The sequence below is a fragment of the Girardinichthys multiradiatus genome, chromosome 5, assembly GCF_021462225.1.
Source record: "Girardinichthys multiradiatus isolate DD_20200921_A chromosome 5, DD_fGirMul_XY1, whole genome shotgun sequence".
NCBI lineage: Eukaryota > Metazoa > Chordata > Actinopteri > Cyprinodontiformes > Goodeidae > Girardinichthys > Girardinichthys multiradiatus.
The window spans coordinates 22,512,853-22,537,473 of NC_061798.1; the positions used below are offsets into that span (position 1 = coordinate 22,512,853).

The following is a 24,621-nucleotide window of genomic DNA, read 5'->3' on the forward strand; positions in this document are numbered from 1 at the left end:
TATTATATTAAACTATTTATCAAATGCTAATCTTACATAATCAGTCAGTGTATCTTAACAAATTATAATACCTTTAAAATATTATTCATTTCTGCATTTCAGTTCAAAAGGTAAGCATCTTATTAAACTGATACATTCCAAATTAAGTGATACATTTCAAGCATTTATTTCTCTTAATTTTGATGATTACAGCTTACAGCAGGGCTGCACAATTTATTTTTTAACATATCATCATTGCAATATGTGTGTGTGCAAAATATTATTAGACAGGACAGTTTGGAATGCCATCATTGTTGGCTAATATTATTCAAGAATCATGAGTCCATGTGTTTGCATTGGCACACAGAGTTTGCATGCCAATGCAGTTTTCAGTCTGTTCCCGCTCCTAGATCTCCGTGCCCAGGATGCCTAAGATCACAAAGGTGTCTAGAAGCACAAAATGAATTAGTCCACCAATGAGCTGTGGCATGGAGGTAATCAGTTTTCAGGCATTGCTGAGGTGTTTGCTGAGGAGGTTGCTGGTTGGTTTAACGGTCGCCTTCTGCTCATCTGCATTGATGGTTCTGGTGTTTTTCATATTTGTCTCTTGACAATACTCCGTTTTGGTAAGTCCAGTTTGCTGGCCAGTAGCACACAGTGAAATAATGGTAACTGAACCAGCTTTTAAGACATTTGGCATTGTGGGCAGATGGCATGTCCTTTTTACTTTTGATTGTCCATGTAAGACTATCCTAACGTTTTCTTAGGTTCAGGACTGGCGACAGTTGTACCTCATGTCCTGGATACATCTGTGTGTGGTGTAATCTTGAAGCTCTGACTCCAACCACAGTCCACACCTTATGAACACTTTTTCCTGCCATTCAACTTTCCATTAACATGCTTGGAAAAAGCACGCTCTCTGTCAACAGCCAGCTTCTTCACCAATAACCTTTTGTGGCTTGCCACAGGATTTGCAAATAATGGTGTTCTGTTTGTATTTACATTTTATACAACGTTCCAACTTCATTGAAATATGGATTGTAACAAAAATGTGTGAAATATGTCAGCCTAATTTATATAATATCAGTTTGACTATTATAATTTTTTTACTGATATAAAATAACTTTTTAATTTACTGATATTTTGATCACCATCAGAATATTTTCATTTATTCAGTGTTTCCCTGCATAAGTAGTGTCTTCCTGGTTTATATGTCATGGCAAATTTGAAGGTATAAGCAGACAGATGAAGATTTGGCCAAAATTGTCCCAATGTCATTCACCAACCACTTCATTAAAGGTTCCTTAGGAAAACATGAGAATTGTAAATTAAACGAGAAACACTAAGCTTCGCAAAGAGGTAAAAGAAATAGAAACTCACGTAAATACCATGTGTTTCTTCTGCACATGAAGCACAAGTATTTTTCAAACACATGCAAACTGATATAGATTATGCTTATTGTCGCCTTTGCCAATCTTTTTGTTTTGTTTCTTGCAGGCATCCGAACAAAAATGAAGATGGACAACTTCAGCATTCTCAGCCTGAGTGATATCAGAGTTTCTGTGATGGACACAGGTGAAAATGGAGGGGCAGAAATTGACAAACAGCAAGATGAAGAGGAAAGAGGAGGCAAAGAAATGATGTTCCTCCTCCGGAAGAGGTCCCGAAAGCGACGCTCTTTCATGGAAACTGATTACACCTCTACAGTGACATATCCAGAATCCAATCTGGAATCTGAGTCCAACTTAAACTCTTGCAGTCTTCTCAAAAACATTTTGACAGGTGCAAATGAAAACCCATTGCTAACTTCAGATCCTGAACCCTCGGAGCAAACCCAAAATCCCAGCCCTACCATGTCCTCTCTCACTCACTCAGAAGGAGAACCATCTCAGCTCGAGTCCAAACCCATCTTGTCAAAGCTCTGCTCACATGGACCGGGCCTTCTTTCTGCCTATGAACAGAATAGAGATATAAACCCCCCTTCAAGGACCAGGAAGCAGGAAATGGAGATGGAGCCAGATGCGATGGAATCCAAATCAGTCACAGATCTGGTGAAGGTGGTGCCGCCTACCATCACCGTTGTCCGCTGCCGGGTTGATCCAGATGGAAAGGAGAGTGCAGATCGGAGAGGTGACGGGAAGGAGGAAGGGGAAGATCAGGAGCAAATGGGAGAAAGGAAAGAGGAGGCAGAAAAGGAGAAACCAACAATTTTAACGGGAAACGGACCAATCACTAGTCATTTGTTTCTACCTGATATAATTGAGGAAGAAGGAAAAGAAGAAGAGGCGAAGAAAGAGAATGTGTTTGAATTATCATCCAGCTTAAAGAGACCCCTCATGGGTAGTGAAATTCCACAGGAGGCTATCATAATGCCAAAGGGTTTACCAAAAGTGAATGAAAAGTTGGTCCCTGCACAGATAAACACACATATAGATAAATATTTCCTTCCGTTGATTTCACCACCACCTCCCCCACTATCACCACTTCTCCCTCAAACACCCACTGAACTCAAACCTGAAAGTGACCTTTTAATGAAAGAGGCAGAAATCTGCAAAAACATAGAAACCTCAATCAAACTTACGGCTTTAAATCCCAAAGAACAGATTAAAAACCACAGCAACGCTGCAAAGTTGTTCAAACAGACTTTAACAAGCATTAACAATGAAGAGCTCATCGGTGTTCATGAATCTACAGAAAGCTTTAATTCGGACAATGTTTTTGAGGATGAGGATGATGCGGACACCAGTAATTCCCTAAATTACACTTTATGTGAGAAGCAAGATGACAGGAATCTAAATTCAAACAGTTGCGTTGGGGATTATTCAACCCTGGGAGCTAAAGATGAATCACACATCAGCACTCAGCTTCTTTTAAACAGTGAAGCCCAATACAGGGGCCATTCCATCACTACAGATCACATTCTAGCTATAAAGTCTATTAGGGCAAAACTGACTGCTTCAGCAAACATCATCTCCTCTCTTAACTCAGGAACTACATTGAAAAACGTTGTTACATTAAAACCAAAAAGTGATTCAACCTTGGTGAGTGGTGCAGCTGCAGAGAGTTTAAGAAGTCCCAGCATTATGATGGCAAAGGCTGCCACTCTGAACGATCTCTCCAAAGAGCTTCTGCCGCCAGCTCATTTCATCTTCCAGACTTGTTCACCAGGCATCATGGGCCGTTTATCTGCCTCGACGCTGAGGGGAAAAATTCAAAACTTGCCTCTTTATTTATCACGCTCCCAAGAAAGTCTAACTCAAGCAGGGGTTGGGAGTTTTGTGCAGAGTCTAGCTGGGGACACTACCAGGGATGATGCACATACCACCGACAACTTTCACGATATCACACAGACCCTTGACTTGGAGACAGGCATAGCACCTGACTCGGCCGAGTCGGACGATTCAGATGCAACGGTGACTGGATCTGAGTTGGATGGGGAGTTTTTTGTAGAAACAACCTCAGCGGAGAGATCTGATTTGGCACCTGAGAAAAAAGAAGTAAGCTGTCAGCTGCCTGTGCAGACTGAGCCCAAACAGCATCATCAAACTCTTTATTCCAGACCTAATGATAACACGCCAGGACCAGTAACAGAGCCTCCTGCATCCATAATAAGCCTCTTCCAGAGAGACACCTCTGAGTTCATCACAGACACTCCTGGACCTATTAAAGATGCCTCGGAGCTAAACATAAAAGTCAACAGTCTACAGGAGGACATTCCAGGGTATAAAGTAAATAGTCAGTCTCTGATAGTGATGACCACCCAGAATCTAAATGGACCACAACTTGCTTTTAATGGGCAGCCCCAAAGAGTAAGAAGGACAAGTAGTGACAGACCTTTGATGGGTCTTTGTAGACCTTCAGAGCAGATTTCAGGCTCTTCAAAAGCATCGTCTACTGGTTGCGAAGTGTTTACCATCTGTGAGGATCTGTCCCAGACAAGTACTCCAGGCGACCTTGTTTCCACTACACCCCTTAAGTCTGAATTTGGTTGCAGTTCTGTGCTTGCGTCTGGGTGTGAGTCAGTAGCGGAGGGGGTCCAGGTGCCCCTGGAGGCCTGTGGCTGTCCAGTATCGTATACAAACTGCTTCAGTGGGGAAGACAGCTTTGATGATGAGCTTACGGTCTATGAGTTCTCCTGCCGCTCTCAGAACAGCGGCATTTCTCAGACTTCCAGTGGAGGTCTTCATCTTGTTACATCTCCCCCTGTTCCCTCCTTCATCTCCACCTCTTCCACCCTTTCCCCATCATTTCCCAACCCCATCTTTTTCTCCTCTTCCACCTCTGAGTTCAGCCCTCTTCTGTCGCCCCACTCAGACACCTCTGAATCATATTTGTCTCAAACACACAAGGACACTCTCAGTCATCTGGGTCAGCAGCATTATCCAGAACCTCCCGAAGGTTTCCAAGTTCTTCGCAGAGATGTTCATAAACTTCTGTCAATTTTGGAAGTAAGCGGCAGCTCTGATCGATCTGTGGAAAGGCTTGGAGGTCGTCACCCAAAGGACTCATGCCCAGCGCACTTCACAGAGAACAAGAGGGTGCTCCAGTTAGAGGCCCGGCGGCTCATGTCTGGTTGCCAGAAGGTGACAGGGACCGGACAGAGCCCAGAGGAAATGCTTCAGTTCTTGGCTGACAGTTTCCGGACTTTGGTAGAGCTGGCCGGCGTTTGCCTCTGGTTCTCTGGTTGCGACAGGTGCGACCGAAGGAACGTAGAGGCAGTCGCAGGCCTGGCAGATGTTGCGCGCTCATTCAGGGACTTCTGCTTGGCGGCAGAGCGAGCCAGCAGCAAACGTAGTTGCCAGGACCTGAGCACCAAGCTGTTGGCAAAACAGTGCACGGCACTCACCGCCTCTGTCTTCTGCCTCACTCAGCTGTTCCGTACCCTCACTGCATTGTGAGAGAACCGCAACCTCATGGTGTCATGTCCAGCCCGGAGCTGTTGTAAACTTTCTGAGCTGGGAAACTCAACAACTCAAAATTACAGAGCCCAGTTTGATGCACTTACAAGTGATCGTGTGTAGAGGTGCATGTGATGACTTTCTTTATGCTGCACAAGTTCTGCTGTCAACAAACTCTGTGGATTTGTAATATTTAGAAACTGATATACTTGAATGTATGCTTTGTCTATAGGTTATTATTTATTTATCTATTTATTGAATGGGTCACTACTGTGTGTCTGAGGAAGCATAAAATGTCAGTGGACGAAGAAATGTTTACAGACCTCGTTATTAGCAGGAGAAACCGTGTCTCTAAGTCCGATCACACAAGTGACACACAGTAAATTTGTGTGATTTACTCATACACATCAACACATCATGCCTCATCAATATTAATATAACTTGACGGTCCACTGAGAAGAAATCTGCAGTTTACATATACTTGCACACGGTGCCTTGCAAAAGTATGGTATTTTTCAGATTTTACCAGGTTCCAAGCACAAACTTCTATGTTTTAGTGATAGACCAACACAAAGGAGCACATTTGTGTGGAAAGAAACTTATGTATTGTTTTCAAACCTTGAAATTGAAATTGACATGTATTCAGCCCCCCCTGAGTCAATAATTTGTAGAACCAGATTTCATTTGAATGACAACTGCAAGTCCTTTAGAGTAGCTCTCTACCAGCTTACCAGCTTTAGACTGAAATCTTTGTCCATTCTTGTTTGGCAAATAGTTCAAGATTAGTCAGATTAAATGGCAACTGTGTCTTACTATCAGTCAGTCAGTCATTTTCTACCGCTTATTCCATAGTGGGTCACGGGGAAGCTGGTGCCTATCTCCAGCAGTCTATGGGCGAAAGGCAGGGTACACCCTGGACAGGTTGCCAGTCCATTGCAGGGCAACACACATACAACCATACATTCATACACCTAAGGGCAATTTAGAGTTACCAATTAACCTAACAGGCATGTTTTTGGACTGTGGGAGGAAGCCGGAGTACCCGGTGAGAACCCACTCATGCACAGGGAGAACATGCAAACTCCATGCAGAAAGACCCCCGGCCAGGAAGCGAACCCAGGACCTTCTTGCTGCAAGGCAACAGTGCTACCAACTGTGCCACCGTTCAGCCCCTGTCTTACTATCATTTTCACAAATTCTCATTTGGATTCAGGTCTTTGGACCATCCAGTCAAAGTGAATATGCATTCATGTAAACCATTCGTTTGCAGCTCTTGCTGTGGGTTTAGGGTAGGCTGACCAGATATCGAAAAACCGAATGTCTGTTTGAGGGACACCGGGACAGGAATGAAAAATGCGGCACAGTCCCACACAAATCAGGACATCTGATCATCTTAGTTTAGGGTTGTTGTACTGATAGAAGGTGAACCTCTGCCTCTTACAGGTTTTGTTCCAAATTTGCCCTGTATTTAGCTTCATCCATCTTCCCATCAAATCGGACCAGTTTCCCAGTCTACCCTAATGAAAAGCATCCCCACAGCATGATGCTGCCACCACCAAGTTTCACTGTGGGGATAGTGTGTGAGAGGGGGTTTTGTGTAGTTTTAGTTTTCCACCACACAGCATTTTGCATTTAGGTCTAAAAGTTTAGTTAGGTGACTTCTGAAGACAGTTGGTTGCACTGAATTTTATTTTTGTGTATCAGAGTAAATGGGACTGAATACGAATAAACACTACATTTTTCAGAGTTTTCTTTTTAAAAAAGAAATACTGTTGAAAATTACATGTTATTTTGCATTTACTTCCATATTACTTTGCTGTGGTCTGTTACTTAAAATCCAGATAAAAGGTATTGAAGTGTGTGGTTTCAATGGAAGATGTGAGAAAAGTTAAAAAGGTGTGAAAACTTTTGCAAGGCGCTGTACTGTACTGTATCTTAACATACTGTATCCATCTGGGAGGACCTTTTTTGAACGTTACTGTTTACAAAACCAAGCGTTAGCATGAGATGTGATTCGAAGGAATCAAACTGGAAGTGGTTTGCTGTTTTATATATACTGTATATAAATATATATAGCAGAGGAATGCTTGCGTATGTGCATTACATGATTGGTTTGAATGAGCTGCATTCAATTAGGTGTGACTTTGCACGAACTTTTGGTATTATTTATGAAAAATCTAATACAATAAACAGCTTTTGTCCTAATTTTTCAACTCCCTTGTTGTGCACCTGCAGTTAAAAAACTAAACCATTCATATGGATGGACATTTATTTTTCTTAGCACAAACACTACGTATTAAGAACATGTTTCTCCAATTATTGTTAATATGTATATTTCTTCGCTTATATTTTTGTGGATTTTAAGAGTCATGAGTTGCATACCTTGTTTTTAAGACAATGAAAACCTGCACAGCTGGGTTTGAGCTCGGCACACTGTCAGAAACACCTATTCGTACTTACCTGTCCCTTACACCAAGTGCTTTCTTTCTGCAGATGACAGCAAAGAGCAAGAATCCAGTCACAGCAGAATCTGGCCACAGATATCCAAAACTGAGCGTAACTCCAGGATGCAGGGCTGATTTTTAACTGTATGAGCTTTTTTCAGCTTTTCATAGATACGTTTTGTGGGTGGTTCACTGAAAACTTCACTTCAGTCCAGTCTATTTTGAGATCCTGTCATCAGAAATAATCAAAATTTGATTACATTTGCCACAAAATCTTGTACATTAACCTAAAGTTTAAAGCATTTTCACTTGGAATGTTTCTCAAAATTGAATGCTTTGAAGTACACCAGACATGCATGTTCACTGGAGAAATATTTATCAGGAGTACTTCCACCACTTCAGTGCTGAGAACACCATTTATTACAATGACATGTACTGTTTTGTTGCATTTGGTTGCAGAACAATTTCCTGAACTTCATTACTATTTTGCATCAGAAAAAGGAAGCAATTCTCTTTTTACTATGGCCACGATGTGAAGCTGTCCGACGCTTTAAGGAGTTATCTATCCTCACCAAGCATGCTATTATAAGCCATAGAATATATTGTTTCATCAGGGATTTAATCAGTGAATGACTGAACGGTGAGCTCTGTTTCTTGCTTTGTAATGCTCAACTTCCACCATTAAAAACTATTTTAAGAAATTCCATTTTTGAATGATTCCTTTAACTTTTCTTCATGTCGGCACAGAAAGTTTTTATTGAATCCCAAAGAGGTTTTTATGGTGAAAAGGGAAGAATTTTTTAATGTCCTTGTGTTCTTTTCACATTTTTTGGGGGGGGAGTACGGTGGCCACGGGGTGCAAAACACTTTTACAAGTACCAAAACAAATTTACATTTCAGAAAACAATTTAAAAAGATGCGAAACAAATTTACATTTCAGAAAACAAATTAACATTTCAGAAAACACTTTTACATTTCAGAAAACACTTTTGCATTTCAGAAAACACTTTTACATTTCAGAAAACAAATTTACATTTCAGAAAATCAACCGGAAAGGGAATGTACCAACGCCGAGGCTGACCCGGAAGTCAGCCTCAGGGCTGCATCCTTCGAAGGCCGTATTTGTTGGCCGATTACGTTACAGCGCGGCGACAAAGGCTGTCCCAATTCATGAATCATTCCGAGCAAATGCTGCCGACAAATGTGTCCTTATTTTGCCCGATTTGAAGGATGCGTCGTGAGTATCCTTCGCGGCCCATCATTTCCCATCATTCATTGCGGGTCGAAGCGGATTGGTCAAGCAGGGGAAGCCATGGCGGACCATAGCAACAAAAGCTGTGAGTAAATTGTGGAAAATTACACTTTCTGTGACACAAATTAACTTCTACAATGTTTTTAGTGCGGGAATATAATTATGTAGACGTGAAATATCTGCTTGATTTATCTAGACATCGCTTAATTTCAAACGTGCTCCGACGTGTTCGGAGTTTTCCGTTCTCACCATAGTAACCGGCTCGCCTCGCCAGCCCTACCGGCGGTGAGGTGAGCTAGCCCGGTAGAGATCTGACCGGACTATCGGCACTAAGCTCCCGCTGGCAGTCATCACAGTGAACGTTTAACACAAGTGATTTCTAACAGTTTATGTTATCATTTTAATTGTTACTGAAAATCGATTTAATATTTCAGGTGATATTAAGGTTAACCAGAATAAATGGACAGTTTTATGTAATCCAACTGTATCGCTGGAGAGTGTGATTGAGAATAAATAAGCTTTTCAATATGAATTTTTAATGAAGAAATGTGCTATATGTTTTAAAAGTTTATTTATAATTCATTTAGCATTATAATTTCTGATTCCAGGTACAATCCAGAGACAATCATGTTCAGGTAAAAAAGATGTTTGATTTAACTAGCCAATAAACAAAGAGATAGCAACTTTATGGCTAATGTATGTTGACATATTTTATATATATATATATATATATATATAATATATATATATATATATATATATATAAACAACAACTTTAAATTTTAAGATAGATGGGAATTATAAAGTATTTGATCCCCTCTGGCTGTTCTTAGATAATTATATAATAATGCAGTGTTTTTGGTGTATTGGTATCTACTTGCTTTGATCACTTAAAATATCCAGAAGCATGCCTTAAAAATAACGTGTTTTTCCATCTCCATTCTTCCCTTTTCTAGACCAGACCCCTTTACTGCAGGATCAACCTGAGTGTCCCAGTCCTGAAACGTTTCTTCAACCAGGAGGACACCAGGCCTGATTTTCGGTTGAGCAGGGAGTCTCTGGCTTAATCTTTTGCACCAGGATAGGCAACATGGATGGGTGCTACTATTGAGACCTTGGTTTTTCTTTTCTGGCTGGCAAGTGGCACATCCTACAGAGTAATCTGCAGAGTGTTTGGGATGCCTCGCTCTACTGTCCATCGCATCGTCCACAGAGTTACAGAGGAGATGGTGGCTATTCGTCACCAGGTCATCTACCTTCTAAAGACCCCTGAGGACTTAAGGCAGTGTCCCGTGAGTTTGCAGGGCTGGCACGCCACAGAGCTTTTCTTAAAGCTGTGGGTGCAATTGACGGCTGCCATATCCACTTCAGGTGTCCAAGCAGCCCTGATGGTCAGTGCTACAGGAACAGAAAACTCTTCCCTTCCATAATCCTGCAAGCAGTTTCTGCCTAGGGTTTTGAATTGGTAGATTTCCTTTCCGGTTGATTTTCTGAAATGTAAAAGTGTTTTCTGAAATGTAAAAGTGTTTTCTGAAATGTAAATTTGTTTTCTGAAATGTAAAATTTGTTTCGCATCTTGTTAAATTGTTTTCTGAAATGTAAATTTGTTTTCTGAAATGTAAAAGTGTTTTCTGAAATGTAAAAGTGTTTTCTGAAATGTAAATTTGTTTTCTGAAATGTAAATTTGTTTCGGTACTTGTAAAAGTGTTTTGCACCCCCCGGACACCGTACCCCGGACACCGTTCAAAATAATTTTTCAGCTTCATTTTTTTCCTTTTGAACAAACTTTTATTTTTCAGGTTTAAATTTTTTTCTTTTAAACAAACTTTTATTTTTCAGGTTCAAATTTTTTTCATCTGAACAAACTTTATGGCCCCAATATAGCTCCATTTCTTATAAGCATAAGTTTAGCTTGTGTGGGTAAGGTTTAATATGTCTCTTGTTGAATCACATGGACTGTCTTTGCTTTTAAAGGAGCAGCTGCAGAGGTGCAACGTAAAGCGATTTTAAGGAAAACAAATGTTACACTGCTTATAAAAGAGCGCATCATTTCACCGTATTAAATGGTTACTTTAAACCACAACGGGTTCCGCTTGCTTTATGATGTAATATATCCAACAGTGTCGTCATCAACATCATATCCTCTTGGAGCGCCAGCAGACGTTTTGATGTCTGCACTGCCGCAAAACTCATCTCCGGATACTTCCCATGGCAGCAAGCAGAATTTAATTATACAGGAGACGGTTCCTGGAACCAAATGTTTTTAAGGCGCTACTGTATCTGCTCATGGATTGTTCCGCCGTCACCAAGACTATCAGTGAGGGAGCTGACAGAGGCCCGCTTGGCGCTTTCCTTGATCAGACCACCGCTGAATACTGCGGACTGAGAGGAGTCCAGGGTCTCCTAAGGACGGACTCCCGAAACGAGCTGCTATAACTCCTTAAACTGGCAGGACCCGTGGTAAGGATGATGCGTCTCTCTCTTAAGGACAGAAGGAAACGTAGCTGAGCAACTAAACAAGTGTTTCCTAGAAATTAGGAAGACTAAAGTTATCATAGATACAGGCCCTGTCCCAATAATACCCACACTACGCCCCTCTATGAAGTGTGTACTTTGTATAAGTCTACTTAGGAGTTGAAGTGCGCAGGTTATAAGCGTGCAAAATTGGAGAATTGGGACGGTAGGGATTACGTCATCGACTTGCACCTCTGCACCGTAACTGCAACATCAAAAAGTGCGCGAACAGGTGTTACGTCGATTCGCAGTCTTGCTGCTAAAAAGAATATTTTAAAACTACATTAAGCAATTGTTTTGAGGAGAAGAAAGTGCACGAAGCGAAGGAGGCTTATACACCAGACTCTCGCCGCACCAGTGTTTGTTTGAAAGGTTACTTCAGTATTATGGCCTACTGACTGCCCAGACTCACTGTGAACCCACTGGTATCTTACAATGTTGAGACTGGAAAACCAGTAAAAATATATATATTTTGTCGGCTTGCTGTCTAAGGTTTACGCAGTTCTTACTATTCTGATTTGATGGTCGATTGCATTGATGGTTTTGATTGGTTTTTGCCCAGAACGTCATCTGTAACAGTGAATTGTGGGTAATATGCTTCGGCAAAGTCCGCTTAGATGCGCGTTTAGCCGAAGTGTGGATTGAGGGAGACAAGTCTGACTAAAAGTGGAGGTTTCTCCACCTGTAGGCGTTCCGTGATCACGGACAGTGATTGGTTGGCTTTATGTCCTCTGTTTTTCACGGAGGTATAAATACAGAGCTAACCAGAGCTGACCTGTATGAAGTTGCACGAGAAGCGCAGAATGAAGGTAACGCAATTATCAGTCATTAAGTTATTTTTCGAAATTATATTTTCAATGTTGTCAGTGTGTATTATGAAGCCTACATGTAGAAATGTGTATGTAAAAAAAAAAAAAAAGAAGTACAGGTCAAACGTACAGGTTTAAAATATAGGTGAAGAAAGGTAATCTATCGTACTTATGTTTCAAACGTGATCGTAGCGACACCGAAGCAGAAAGTTCAGCATTATTTTTCACATGTTGCTCCTGCACTAACATGTAATGTATGGATTATAGCATGTCTGTGTTATTCTGGCATCACACAGTAGTTTGAACTAACATTAAAGACACAGTGCTTCCATGCAGACAGAAAATACAACCTTTTTATGGATTTTTTTCCATATTAGGACCCTAACAAATATCATCTTCGTTGTCCTATAATGTTAGGTTTGTCTTCACCAAGACTTGTGTTTTCATTGAATTTTAATAACTTCAAATTGTTTGCAGACATAATAAAACAATAAATGAGTCATTGGCCTTAGCTGCACAACATTAAAAAGTGAAACTGTTTTACATGGATCCACAAATTACTTAATTTATAGTTCTATTTTTAGTTACATAGTCACATTTCAAACATCAGGCGTTAATTGAAATCTTCTGTCACCAAGGACTTTTGCACTGCATGTTGAATACATTGGGAAAGGGAAAGGCCTTGTCTTTATGCAAGTGCTACTTTATAAAATGTCGTTTGGTGATTTTAATAATTTCTTTTTACAATTGAAGGTGTCGTTGACTGGAAGAAGTTCTCTAAAGAATTTCAGGCTGAGTACCGGAAGCCGTACCTCATATAAACCTGCTTAAGTTGTGGAACCACATTTAAAGATTGTGGTGCAGATTACTGGGGCAATGGGAAACGAGGACAGCTGAGAGGCTTTTATTCTGAACCCAGTACTCCGGGGTACTGCAGCCACTTCTGCGCCATGGATGCAGGGTTAGTTTCTCAGATTCCTACTGTAATTTCCTCCATCATATGAAGTAACACCCTAATGATACTATGTTGTTGTTTTGTTTTTGTTTTTTTTTTATAATAGATGCCATGAAGAGTTTTAAGATGTCTTCAAAAGTTAAATTCTTCAGAAGTACACCACCACCAAGTGATGCCTGCACATGTTTTTTTGATGTAAAATAAAGACCATCTTTAACCTCACGTTGTCTCTTATTGCTGCCTTTGATGTGGGCTGTCAACGAGTTGAAATGTGATGATTTCTAGACTTTGTGTATAATATACTACAGTTTTTCAGTGTAGAGCAAATGGCTTTATCACTACGTTTATTTTTGGCACATTAAGAGGCAGTTCTGCATGGTCATTATTACTGTTAGAAGATATATCTGAAAGATAATCTGCCTTTACCCTGACATAAAGCTAAGTTCATTATGAAGTAAGTGCATGCGTGTGAAAAACATTTTTTATTAATGAACAAAACAGATTCACATGAAGTTTTTTTACATAGTTTAAGCATTTATCAAAATTTACAGGAATGCATTTTTCTGCAGTAAATAGTTTTATGTTAATGAAAGAATAATAAGACTGAAAGCAAAAAAAACTAAGCAACCAATGAAAACAAAACAGCATGATTTACAGCAATTAAAGAAAATGCAGATTGTTTATAAATATAAATATATATATTTATATTTGACAACTACACACTAATCTAGAAATGTAGACTGATTCACATCCTGTTTGCATTAAATCGTAGACTAATGTTAAAATCAGAGTTGTGTGTGTAATTAGGAGGGGAGGCTTTTTCATTCAAATTCATGCTGATGGTGCGGTTCCTGAGCTGAGACATCATCGTATGGACAAATGAGACAACACTGGATCTTTTGGCAAGTTACACCAGCTCTTTGTTCAAATGAAGCTTACCAATAAAGAACTGACATGTTGCTAAACATGACAAGATTCACTTCTGTTATAGGTTTGTAGGATGTATCTGGCACAGGTTGGCTTGAATCTGTGAAGGGTGCAATAAAAGATCATGGTATATAAAGCGAAGTGTGCTGCCTGGTCTCAGTCAAAGGTCATAGGTCCTCCATAAGATAATGACCCAGAACAAAAAGCTGAAACTAAACTTACTCTCGTGTTTTAGCTGAAACATGGAGTGGGAAGAAGTGACCTTTCAAACATGAGAAAGCCGGAGCAGTTTACTAATGAGATGTGACCCAAAATACCTGCTCCAGCTGCTTAAATCTCATGTTTGCAACATGCTGCATATCTTCTATAAGTCTGTTGTGGAAAGTGTGATCTCTTCTGCCATCATCTACTGGGGAAGCAGCATCAGAACCAGGGACTTAAAAAAGCTCAACAAGCTGATAAAAAAGTCTGGCTCTGTTCTGGGGACTCCTGTGGAACCTCTGGAGATCATTGTGGAAAGAAGGATTCTTCATAAAATGAAGAACATTATGGAGAACCCTGAGCATCCTCTTCATGAGACTGTCCTACAACAACAGAGTGTCTTCAGTCAGAGGCTTCTTCAGATCTGCTGTAAGACGGAGCGCTACAGCAGATCCTTCCTGCCCACAGCCATCAGCATCTACAACGGCTCTTTGAAGAAACCTGCATAATATGAGTTACAACAACATTTAATTAGCCTTTGGGATTAATAAAGTATTTTTTAATTTAATTTAAATTGAAAATGACAGTAATCACTTATCAGAGGTGACTGCTTCAAAAGGTTGAACAAGAAAATATGAAGTCATGGGAACCATCCTTCGTCTCCAAGCTACTCTTATTACAATTATTATTTTTTAAATACGTTTTTATGTCTACATTATGATTTGTTTCAAACTACTTTTGTGAGTTTCACATTATTTTCATACCCAAAACGGATATTATTTTAGAAAATAATATCAATATCAATAATATCAATCTTTTTGTCCCAATATGTACTTTTAGCCCTCACAATATCTCTGAAAAATCAATACCGTTGATTATTAAAAGATCAACTTTATGAAAATAAACAAATAAATAAAAGTCCGAGACCAGGGAATAAACTACTGAAATTAGGAAAAAATAGAACAAGTCCCTAGAGAGACCTTTTTGTTTATTTTCTTATTTTATTTTATTCAAACAGATTCGATGTAAAAAAAAAAGGGGGTTATCGAAGATTATAAGTAGAAAATAAAGTCCAATGGCAAACGTCAATTAAAAAAAGAAATCACTTCCTGTTATCGTCCAATCACATGTTGCGGTTGAATTACTCCCACAACGGCTCGTCCAATCATATGTTGCGGTTGAGTTATGAATCCTGAAAAGTGTAATTGTCCACCTTGTCCTCTTTCGTTTGGGGTTTGGGACAACTACAATCCAATTTCCTACTTTAAAACATGTGTTCTTGAAAATCTATATATTTTGCTCCAAAATGTTCTTCAGGTGCTAGGGTCTTCTTCTACCTATTGCTTTAAAATTATTGAAAGACACTTCTTGTCTTCCACATGTCAGACATTAAAACAAAGAGTTTTACAATAACTTTATTGAGTTTGAGTAAAGCAGGGAGTGAACATTTTCAAACATTTAAAGAAAAAAATAACATTCTTTATTTGAAGAATTTAAATATTAATACTTATTATTAGAAAATAAAAATTAAATATTCAGGAAGTTAAAGCAAATCTAGAAATGTTTTATAAGACATTTGGTTCTGTAAAGTAAGTATAAATATTCTCTTAATAACTTTAAAACTGCTTTCTTAGATACATGCTTGTCATGTTTATACATTTTGTTATTTAAATGCTGCTTAAATACCTGTTGATATTCTTAATGTAAGCCTTTTTTTTTTGTTTGAATTGTGTTTTCAATCATTTTTTGCCATAAAAGGATTTTAAGAAAAAAGACCAAACTGGTTTGCGGAATTTGTTTTTGTGAACCTACACTGGCTGCCTAGTGGGTGGCAGTGTGGGGACTTATACGCCAAAGCTTTTTGAACGGACTTTTTTGAAAGTATGAGATCAACACCCACATTCATGCAGAAAAAGCTTTTAAATGCCTCTCCACGGTAGTGCTTACCATACATGAACAAGTCCAGTATAATTTAATGTATTTTTCAATTTACAGGAAAGTCAGCAAGACAAAATAAAGAAAATATTTGCATTTAGTTTTTTTTTAGGTTATGGCCAACTATCTGTAACGATTTACAATTAATAAAATAAGTTAAAATTATGTTAAAAGAATTTCTCTAGCAATTTTGAGATGGGCAGCACTAATTATGGCATTGCCTAATGTTTTGTAGTTTTGTTTTTTTCTTGGTTTTCACACATCTTTTTAAAATCTTAATTGTTATAATGTTTTATGATTATATTTTTAGTTTACACAATAGACATAAACCATAATTTGTTTTAAATATATATATATTAGGCACTGATATATCAATAATTAGGTAATTTTGTCAGAAAACGACATGGGGCAAACCCATGTATCACTGGCAGCTGCTGTGAAGATGACTGGGCCAAAATGATGCCTTTCTTAATCATCTCTTAGATTTGTGTTGATCCTTGCATTTCCTCTTGGTGGATAAGGGGTCCTTATCCAGGTTTATTAAGTAAACAACCAAACAATACGTGTTCCGCATCAGGCTCAATATATGTTTGTTTGCCCTGTTTCACGCAGACCTACGGGAGCGGTAACCTGAAGCGGGTGGGTGTGATTCTCCAGAGGGGGGTTCTGGTTCTGCTTCTAGCCTGCTTTCCCTGCTGGGCCGTCCTCATCAACACTGAGCCCCTCTTGCTTGCTGTCAAACAGAGTCGAGAGGTTGCCAGGTCTCTTTCAATTTAATTTTAGCAAATCTTTTCACATTTTGATTGGCAATGGGTTTTATTTAGGTGTAAAGGGAGGGTGAATACAAATGCATGTCACACAATGTAGATTTTTGTTTGTAAAACATTTAAAAAGAAATGTATAATTTACCAGAATCACCTTTATTGGCCAAATTTGTGCACACAAACAAGGAATTTGACTTTGATTCCACTTTGTTGTCAGAACAGACATTTTAAATATTAATATATAGATTTGTTTGGAAATAAAAAGAAATTTTTAGAGAAATATGTCAGTCAGTCATTTTCTACCACTTATTCCATAGTGGGTCATGGGGGAGCTGGTGCCTATCTCCAGCAGACTATGGGCAAGAGGCAGAGTACGCCCTGGACAGGTTGCCAGTCCATCACAGGGCAACACACAAACAACCACACACACATTCATACACTTAAGGGCAATTTAGAGTTACCAATTAACCTAACAGGCATGTCTTTGGACTGTGGGAGGAAGCCAGAGTACCCAGTGAGAGCCCACACATGCACGGGGAGAACATGCAAACTCCATGCAGAAAGACCCAAAGCTGGGAATTGAACCCAGGACCTTCTTGCTGCAAGGCAACAGTGCTACCAACTGCACCACCGTGCAGCTCTTCCCAATATGTTCATATTCAATATTATTTACATTTCACTTCTTGGCTATGAGTTGGTTTATCACATAAAATCCCTATAAGACAAAGTTTGTTATTGTAATGTGACAATATCTGAAAAGTAAAAGGAGGTTTGAATACTTTAGTAAAACTCTCCAGTTCATAGTCCTTCTTATATGTAGTAGGTTTTTTGCCTTGCAGTCTGTCCCAGCAGTATGTGAAGATCTTCATGCCTGCTGTACCAGTGAGTTTAATGCACTCACTGCCACAAATTTTCCAAAGTAATTGATAAAATCTCATCTCCTGGTCAAAACTCCTCGGATCCTCACAACCACAAGCCAACGTTTTCCTTATTTTCATTTCATGGTCTTCAGGCTGCTTTTACCAGCTGGAAGGGAAGTACTAACAAAATCAGGTGCGATTTCTCAACGTAAAGCTGTTTACATGGAATTTATTAAACATATATCCTACATTTAAGTCTAAAATAAAACAATTGTAATGTTGTGCTTTCAATGACAGGGAATCATGTGGCCTCAGGTTGTCACTGGAACAGTTTGGAATGTCCTCAATGTCCTCATCAACTATATCTTCCTCTATCCTCTGAAGCTGGGTGTAGCGTAAGTTTCTGTATTATCACAGCTTATAAAAACAGATTTATTGATGTCTGAAGAAAATCTTAAAGTAATCCCAAGGATGAAATAAAAGGCTAGTTCCTTTTTTTGTTTTTTTTATGGGAAGCCGTTGCCGATTTCTCCTTAATTTTTCAAATTAAAGCATTAAAAAAATTGCACTCATCCTACTCTTAAACCAACCTGATGTTTGACTGAATGATTTGTGTCATTGTGGAAATGAAGGTCACTGTTTTCTCTGTAAGCAACGCTGTGAAGATTGGCTGCTGTACCCAAAGGGATCTTCATTACATTGCTAGTCTAATCAATAATGAATTGTTCTATTTTTTGTGTGTATGTTTTTGTCCTAAATTTTCTTGCTCTGGGTTCCCCTTGAAGGGGATCTGCAGCACCATCTCTCAGTACTTGTTGGCTTTGTTTCTGCATGTTTACATCTGCTGGAGGGGTCTTCACAAAGCCACATGGGGAGGTCAGTTCAAGTCTTAGAACTAAGTCGGACATGTTGCGTTTTGCTTTTCATATTTTGTCCTTGCACTATGTTTATTGTACTCTTGCAAAAATCTCAAGCTGTTTAATTATCCATGTTTATTGTCATAACTAGTTAAATCCTTTGTATCTGTGGACCCCAAAGGTTGGTCACTTGACTGCCTGCAGAAGTGGGGTCTCTTCATCAAGCTGGCCATTCCCTGTATGCTCATGATCTGTCTGTCATGGTGGATATTTGAAGTAGGAGGATTCCTGGCTGGTGTGATCAGTGAGGTTGAACTGGGGGCTCAGTCTATTGCATACCAGCTGTGTGTTGTGTCTTACATGGTAACGTGTTTAGAGACACTTTGCATCCATATGTTGATGCACACTGCATGTATAACACTGCCTACCCGTCACTGCTGTTGGCCCATGTAATTAACACTAATGAAATAGGCTTTATTAGATCCCCTGCACACCAGACTAAGACTGCATGAGAACATGAGAAATTAACCAGAATGTGGATGTTCTCTGCCAGTTACACTCGCAGACTCTCGTTAAAAAAAAAAGTATCTATCCAAGCAGCTAAACAAAACAGTCCATGGTCTCCATGCCAAAAAATAGACTCTTTGCACATAAAGATCAGCAATTGGGCTCTATGATGGAGAGGAGTGCACCCACCTCTAGCTAGGTTAGATATTGGGAGGCTGATGAAATAAGGAGTTTTGCTTTTCAGATGCCAAATGTATTTGTGACACTGTCCAACATAAGCACTTCATGTTTAGGAAATGATGAGGAAGGAAGAGGAAGAAAACCACAAACACAGGCTCATAAGATTTAAATTAAAATTTTACTTCCTTCAGTGCACAACTCATAAAACCATATATATGCTACAGAGCCTTGTTTTGGTCATGTCAGAGTAATCAGTGATCAGATTTTGGGTAGATCAGTTCTTCCTAATGTAATTGGATATATGCATATATAGTCTGGCAGCAGGTTAAAATTATTGTGCAAATGGCACACTCTGTATAGCCCGGCCCTCTATGCAGAACCACTCCACCCTCTTTACTTCCATTCTCTTTGCTGCTGATCAAAATACTGTTTTACAGCAAAGCAGAAACATATTTTTTGCATCATTTTACGGACCGTAAGGAGTTTCTCTACCCGTGGTAGTAGCACTGTAACTGGATGGCCAGAAAAGCCACTGGGTAAGAAACCCATGTGCTGAGGACTAAAAACTGCAGCAGGGCCATGCTGGCCTTCACACTGAAATAAAGTTTTAAAAATGTCTAAGGTCCAACAACAATCAAACAGTCCTGGAGACCCTGTAGACTGAAAAGCAGTCTTATCTGGTTTGAAGGGACCATCATGAAACATGCATTGAGATCTGCTTTCAAAGAATTGATATAATATCCTCTGGTCTTGTGTATTGTTTTTTCCAGTGCCCTCTCGGATTTTCTGTCGCTGCTACTGTCCGTGTTGGGAATGCTCTTGATGCTGGAAATATAAAGCAGACCAGGCTATCGTACAAAGTTTCAATCATCTGTGCATGTAAGACCCATTTCACAACATATGTGCTCATCATCATGTGTCAGGTGAATAATTCAGAAAACTGGAGCAGTACAGAGCAAATGGCTTTTCCTTAAGCATTGCTACCATATTTTGTATACGATTAAGCCAAAGCATGGACAATGGATCCTCTGAACCTTTAAATTCATATTAATCTGACTTGACACATTGGACCCGGCAGAATTCTGATTCTTTAGGGAAGTGGCAAGTTTGGAATCTGGGGTGTTTTCCTCTGGTTTGGGAAGCATTTCTGCAAAGGAAGGTTCCTGGAGTCATTGTTACCACTTGATGAAACATCAAATTAACATCCTTAAGAATGCTCCAATATGCTCAGACCAAACTGAACTTTCATGTCATGATCTATTTGTTCAACCCAATCTGATTTGTATTGAAATGTTAAGGTTAAAAAATGTATATTTGTCCAATAGACTGACATTAACAAAGAAACAGATGCATCATCATGTAGTAATGTCTTCTTGCTGCATTGAAGTATACAATGATTAACCGTCTTATTTGGTTCCCCCTTCTTGGCATTAACTTGTTTTGAATGTTTTGCACAGTCATAGTTGTGTGCTTTGTTGGAGTTTGCATCAACATCACCAGAAAAGTCATTGGATTCATCTTCACCTCTGACCAGTAAGTTAAATCCCAAATTCATTAGCTATTTCTTTAAAAACATCTACCTTGTAGATATTTTGTTGCAGTTTGTTGCGTGTTTCATAACAGGGTTAATTTACATTAAGACGCAAGATGGTCATAAATCAACTAAGATGCTGACTCAAGGACACTAAACTGTAACTGTTTAATGAGCTTCATTTATGTTTAAAAGCTCTGTCATTTGGTGAAAGAGTTGGTGTGTGCCAAATTAAAACTTGTTGAGGGAAAAGAATATGTTGTTTTTAACATTGGTACCTTGCTCTACAGATATTATGAACTTAGTTAGGTGTATTAGTTTTAAAACTGTAGCCCATCAAAGCTTATCTCAGCACATTTAATCTGTGAAGTCAGTTTCAGCTAATGTAAGATAGCTTGAAATCATTTACCATTTACCGCACTAAAAAATGAATAATCCCCCTGCCGTTTTTTATGTTTCCTGTCGGGAATGATTTACAGTTCTTACAGTCTAGAGGAGTCTATTTCTGCATTCTTTTTAGGGAAATAATTCAGAGGGTTGCAGATGTAATGCTTATATTTAGTTTCCTGCATGTCAGTGATGCTACTGCAGTGAGAAAGACTTTTACTACTTCACACACCAAAGTCTGTGATTGCAGGTTTCTGCACACAAATTCTAATCAGGTCTGCATTTGTTACTTTTAGGGTGTTGCTGCAGGAGTTCTTAGAGGAGCTGGAAAACAACTGGTTGGTGCCATTTTTAGTATAGTGAGCTTCTACTTTATAGGGTAGGCATGCACCCCCATGGGAGCATCCCTCATGTCTGCTGCAAACATGGGAATTATGGATGAGACCAACAATGAATGTCAATTATTAGAATATTGCAAAAAAAAAAAAAAAGTGTATTCATTTGAGCAATTTAATTCAATTATTCAAATTATTTTATATTGATTCATGACAATCAGGTGGATATATGGCTTACAGCTAATGAAAAACCAAAATTCTGTAAGTCAGAAAGTTACATTATTACAAAAAACTAATTAAAAGCTCAATTTAATTAAAAAAAGTCAGCCCACTGAACAGTATGTCCATGTACTGTGCAGTATTTGCATTTAATTTGTGGTTGAGCCTCCTTTTCCATGAACTACTGCATCAATGCAGCATGGCATGAAGGAGATCAGCTCTGGCTCCCAATCAATCACAGCATACCATGATAATTAAAGCACCTATCGCTACTTTTAAGTGAAGGCAGGTGCCAAGTTCTGTCAGCAGAGGTAGCCATGAAGTGCTCTAACATTTCCTGGTAGACAACCATGTTGACTTTGAACTTGGTAAAAACACCCTAAGTCTAACACCAAATCATCATTGACTGTGGACGCTTTCCACAGAACCTTAAGCAAAGAGGATTCCTCGCTATGCTTTCTCCAGACTTTTACCTTCCAGTCAATGTTCCAACAATTGCTGGAATACAGCACTCTGTGAACAGCCAGCTTATTTAGCAATGACAGTTTGTGGCTTACCCGTGTTGTAGAGGTTGTCACTGACTGTCTACTGGACAGCTTTCAAGTCAGTGCTCTTCCCCATTTCTAATTTCCTGAGAAACTGAATTTGGCTAAACTCTTATGAATGTACAGGGGTTGGACAATGAAACTGAAACACCTGGTTTTAGACCACAATAATTTATTAGTATGGTGTATGGCCTCCTTTTGCGGCCAAAACAGCGTCAATTCGTCTTGGGAATGACATATACAAGTCCTGCACAGTGGTCAGAGGGATTTTAAGCCATTCTTCTTGCAGGATAGTGGCCAGGTCACTACGTGATACTGGTGGAGGAAAACGTTTCCTGACTCGCTCCTCCAAAACATCCCAAAGTGGCTCAATAATACTTAGATCTGGTGACTTTGCAGGCCATGGGAGATGTTCAACTTCACTTTCATGTTCATCAAACCAATCTTTCACCAGTCTTGCTGTGTGTATTGGTGCATTGTCATCCTGATACACGGCACCGCCTTCAGGATACAATGTTTGAACCATTGGATGCACATGGTCCTCAAGAATGGTTCGCTAGTCCTTGGCAGTGACGCGCCCATCTAGCACAAGTATTGGGCCAAGGGAATGCCATGATATGGCAGCCCAAACCATCACTGATCCACCCCCATGCTTCACTCTGGGCATGCAACAGTCTGGGTGGTACGCATCTTTGTGGCTTCTCCACACCGTAACTCTCCCGGATGTGGGGAAAACAGTAAAGGTGGACTCATCAGAGAACAATACATGTTTCACATTGTCCACAGCCCAAGATTTGCGCTTCTTGCACCATTGAAACCGACGTTTGGCATTAGCATGAGTGACCAAAGGTTTGGCTATAGTAGCCCTGCCATGTATATTGACCCTGTGGAGCTCCCAACGGACAGTTCTGGTGGAAACAGGAGAGTTGAGGTGCACATTTAATTCTGCCGTGATTTGGGCAGCCGTGGTTTTATGTTTTTTGGATACAATCCGGGTTAGCACCCGAACATCCCTTTCAGACAGCTTCCTCTTGCGTCCACAGTTAATCCTGTTGGATGTGGTTCGTCCTTCTTGGTGGTATGCTGACATTACCCTGGATACCGTGGCTCTTGATACATCACAAAGACTTGCTGTCTTGGTCACAGATGCGCCAGCAAGACGTGCACCAACAATTTGTTCTCTTTTGAACTCTGGTATGTCACCCATAATGTTGTGTGCATTTCAATAGTTTGAGCCAAACTGTGATCTTACCCTGCTAATTGAACCTTCACACTCTGCTCTTACTGGTGCAATGTGCAATCAATGAAGACTGGCTACCAAGCTGGTCCAATTTAGCCATGAAACCTCCCACACTAAAATGACAGGTTTCAGTTTCATTGTCTAACCCCTGTATGTGGCATTTCAGTTTCACTCTTTGCATTAAACTACTGAAATAAATGAACCATTCAGTGATATTCTATTTTATTCTGATGCACCTGTGCAATGTCTCTTTGTGTCTACTTGCAGTTTGGCACACCATGAAATCTTTTTTACCCCCAACTGTAACAGGACTATGGACCGGGCTTACAATTGCAGTTTCACTGCAAGCATTTTTCTTCATCACATGTATGTGCAAACTTGATTGGAAAAAGGCTTCAGAAGAGATTAGAAACTGAATGACTTTTTATTAAAGCAAATCCATGTTATCAGCTACTGTATTTCATTACTTTTTTCTCTGTCTGATCAGTCAGAGCAGGGGTCCAGCTCATGGAAGAAAAAGAAACATTTAACCTGGAACATTTAGGTGGGAACACACACAATGACTACTTTGTTGAACATTATGGGTCAAGTCAGAACCAAATCCAGATGCAGATTGGCTGCACTCCGACAAGGGGTAGTGATGATGAAGAGGGAGACGTGCAGAGTCCAGGCTTCACTACCACCACAGTGGGGGAAGTGTTGTCAGTTAAACAACTGATCTCACGGCGAAACCTGGCACTTGATCATGATCCTCGTCCTTGTGGCTGGAGTGATCTGCAGCAACTTCATGGTCATCCTCTTCAGATGAATTTCTTTCAGGGATGATTAGGTCCCTGGTGCAGCTTCCGGAAAGCTGCTGTTGCTCCACAACCTCCTGAACCATTGTACAATGTAACGGACAGAAGGCAACTAAGGCACATTGTACATCTGTTGTTTCAAGTGTCTAAAACAGATAAGAAGTATATATGAATTAGTTTATGTCTGCAAGTTTTATGGCTAAAGGCCAAATCTCATTACAAGAACTTTGAAGTGGTTAATCTCACAACAATCAATATTTAATTATCAACAACAAAACCGTATAAACATTACAGGAGTATTTTAATTAAATAGACAAAAAGAGAAGTGCCTCGCAAAGCAATGTATTCCTGTTGAACTTGTCTACATTTTGTCACGACACAAACCCCAAACCTCAATGTACTTCATTGGGACTTTTGGGATAGATGTATTGAACCCCATGAGTCAGTGCTTTTTAGAAGATTCTTTCTTTGTAGCGACAACTTCA

General features: G+C 39.6%; 1 protein-coding gene, 1 long non-coding RNA gene and 1 pseudogene across 2 annotated transcripts in view; all 3 read left to right on the forward strand.

The window, feature by feature from the left end:
* The window catches only part of LOC124869032 (FERM and PDZ domain-containing protein 1), a 56,829-nt gene extending 51,398 nt beyond the window's left edge, over positions 1-5,431 (forward strand). Inside the window, exon 16 of the mRNA XM_047366734.1 lies at positions 1,477-5,431. Within this exon, the coding sequence (XP_047222690.1) occupies positions 1,477-4,877 (3,401 nt within the window). The 3' untranslated portion in view covers positions 4,878-5,431. The remainder of the gene's footprint in view (positions 1-1,476) is intronic.
* A 4,759-nt stretch (positions 5,432-10,190) lies between these two features.
* Positions 10,191-24,147, forward strand: LOC124868916 (annotated as a pseudogene).
* LOC124868917 lies at positions 11,645-13,073 on the forward strand. Its single transcript, XR_007038428.1, has 3 exons — positions 11,645-11,896; positions 12,650-12,857; positions 12,958-13,073. It is a non-coding gene; the product is annotated as an uncharacterized LOC124868917 (long non-coding RNA).
* Positions 24,148-24,621: the final 474 nt, after the last annotated feature.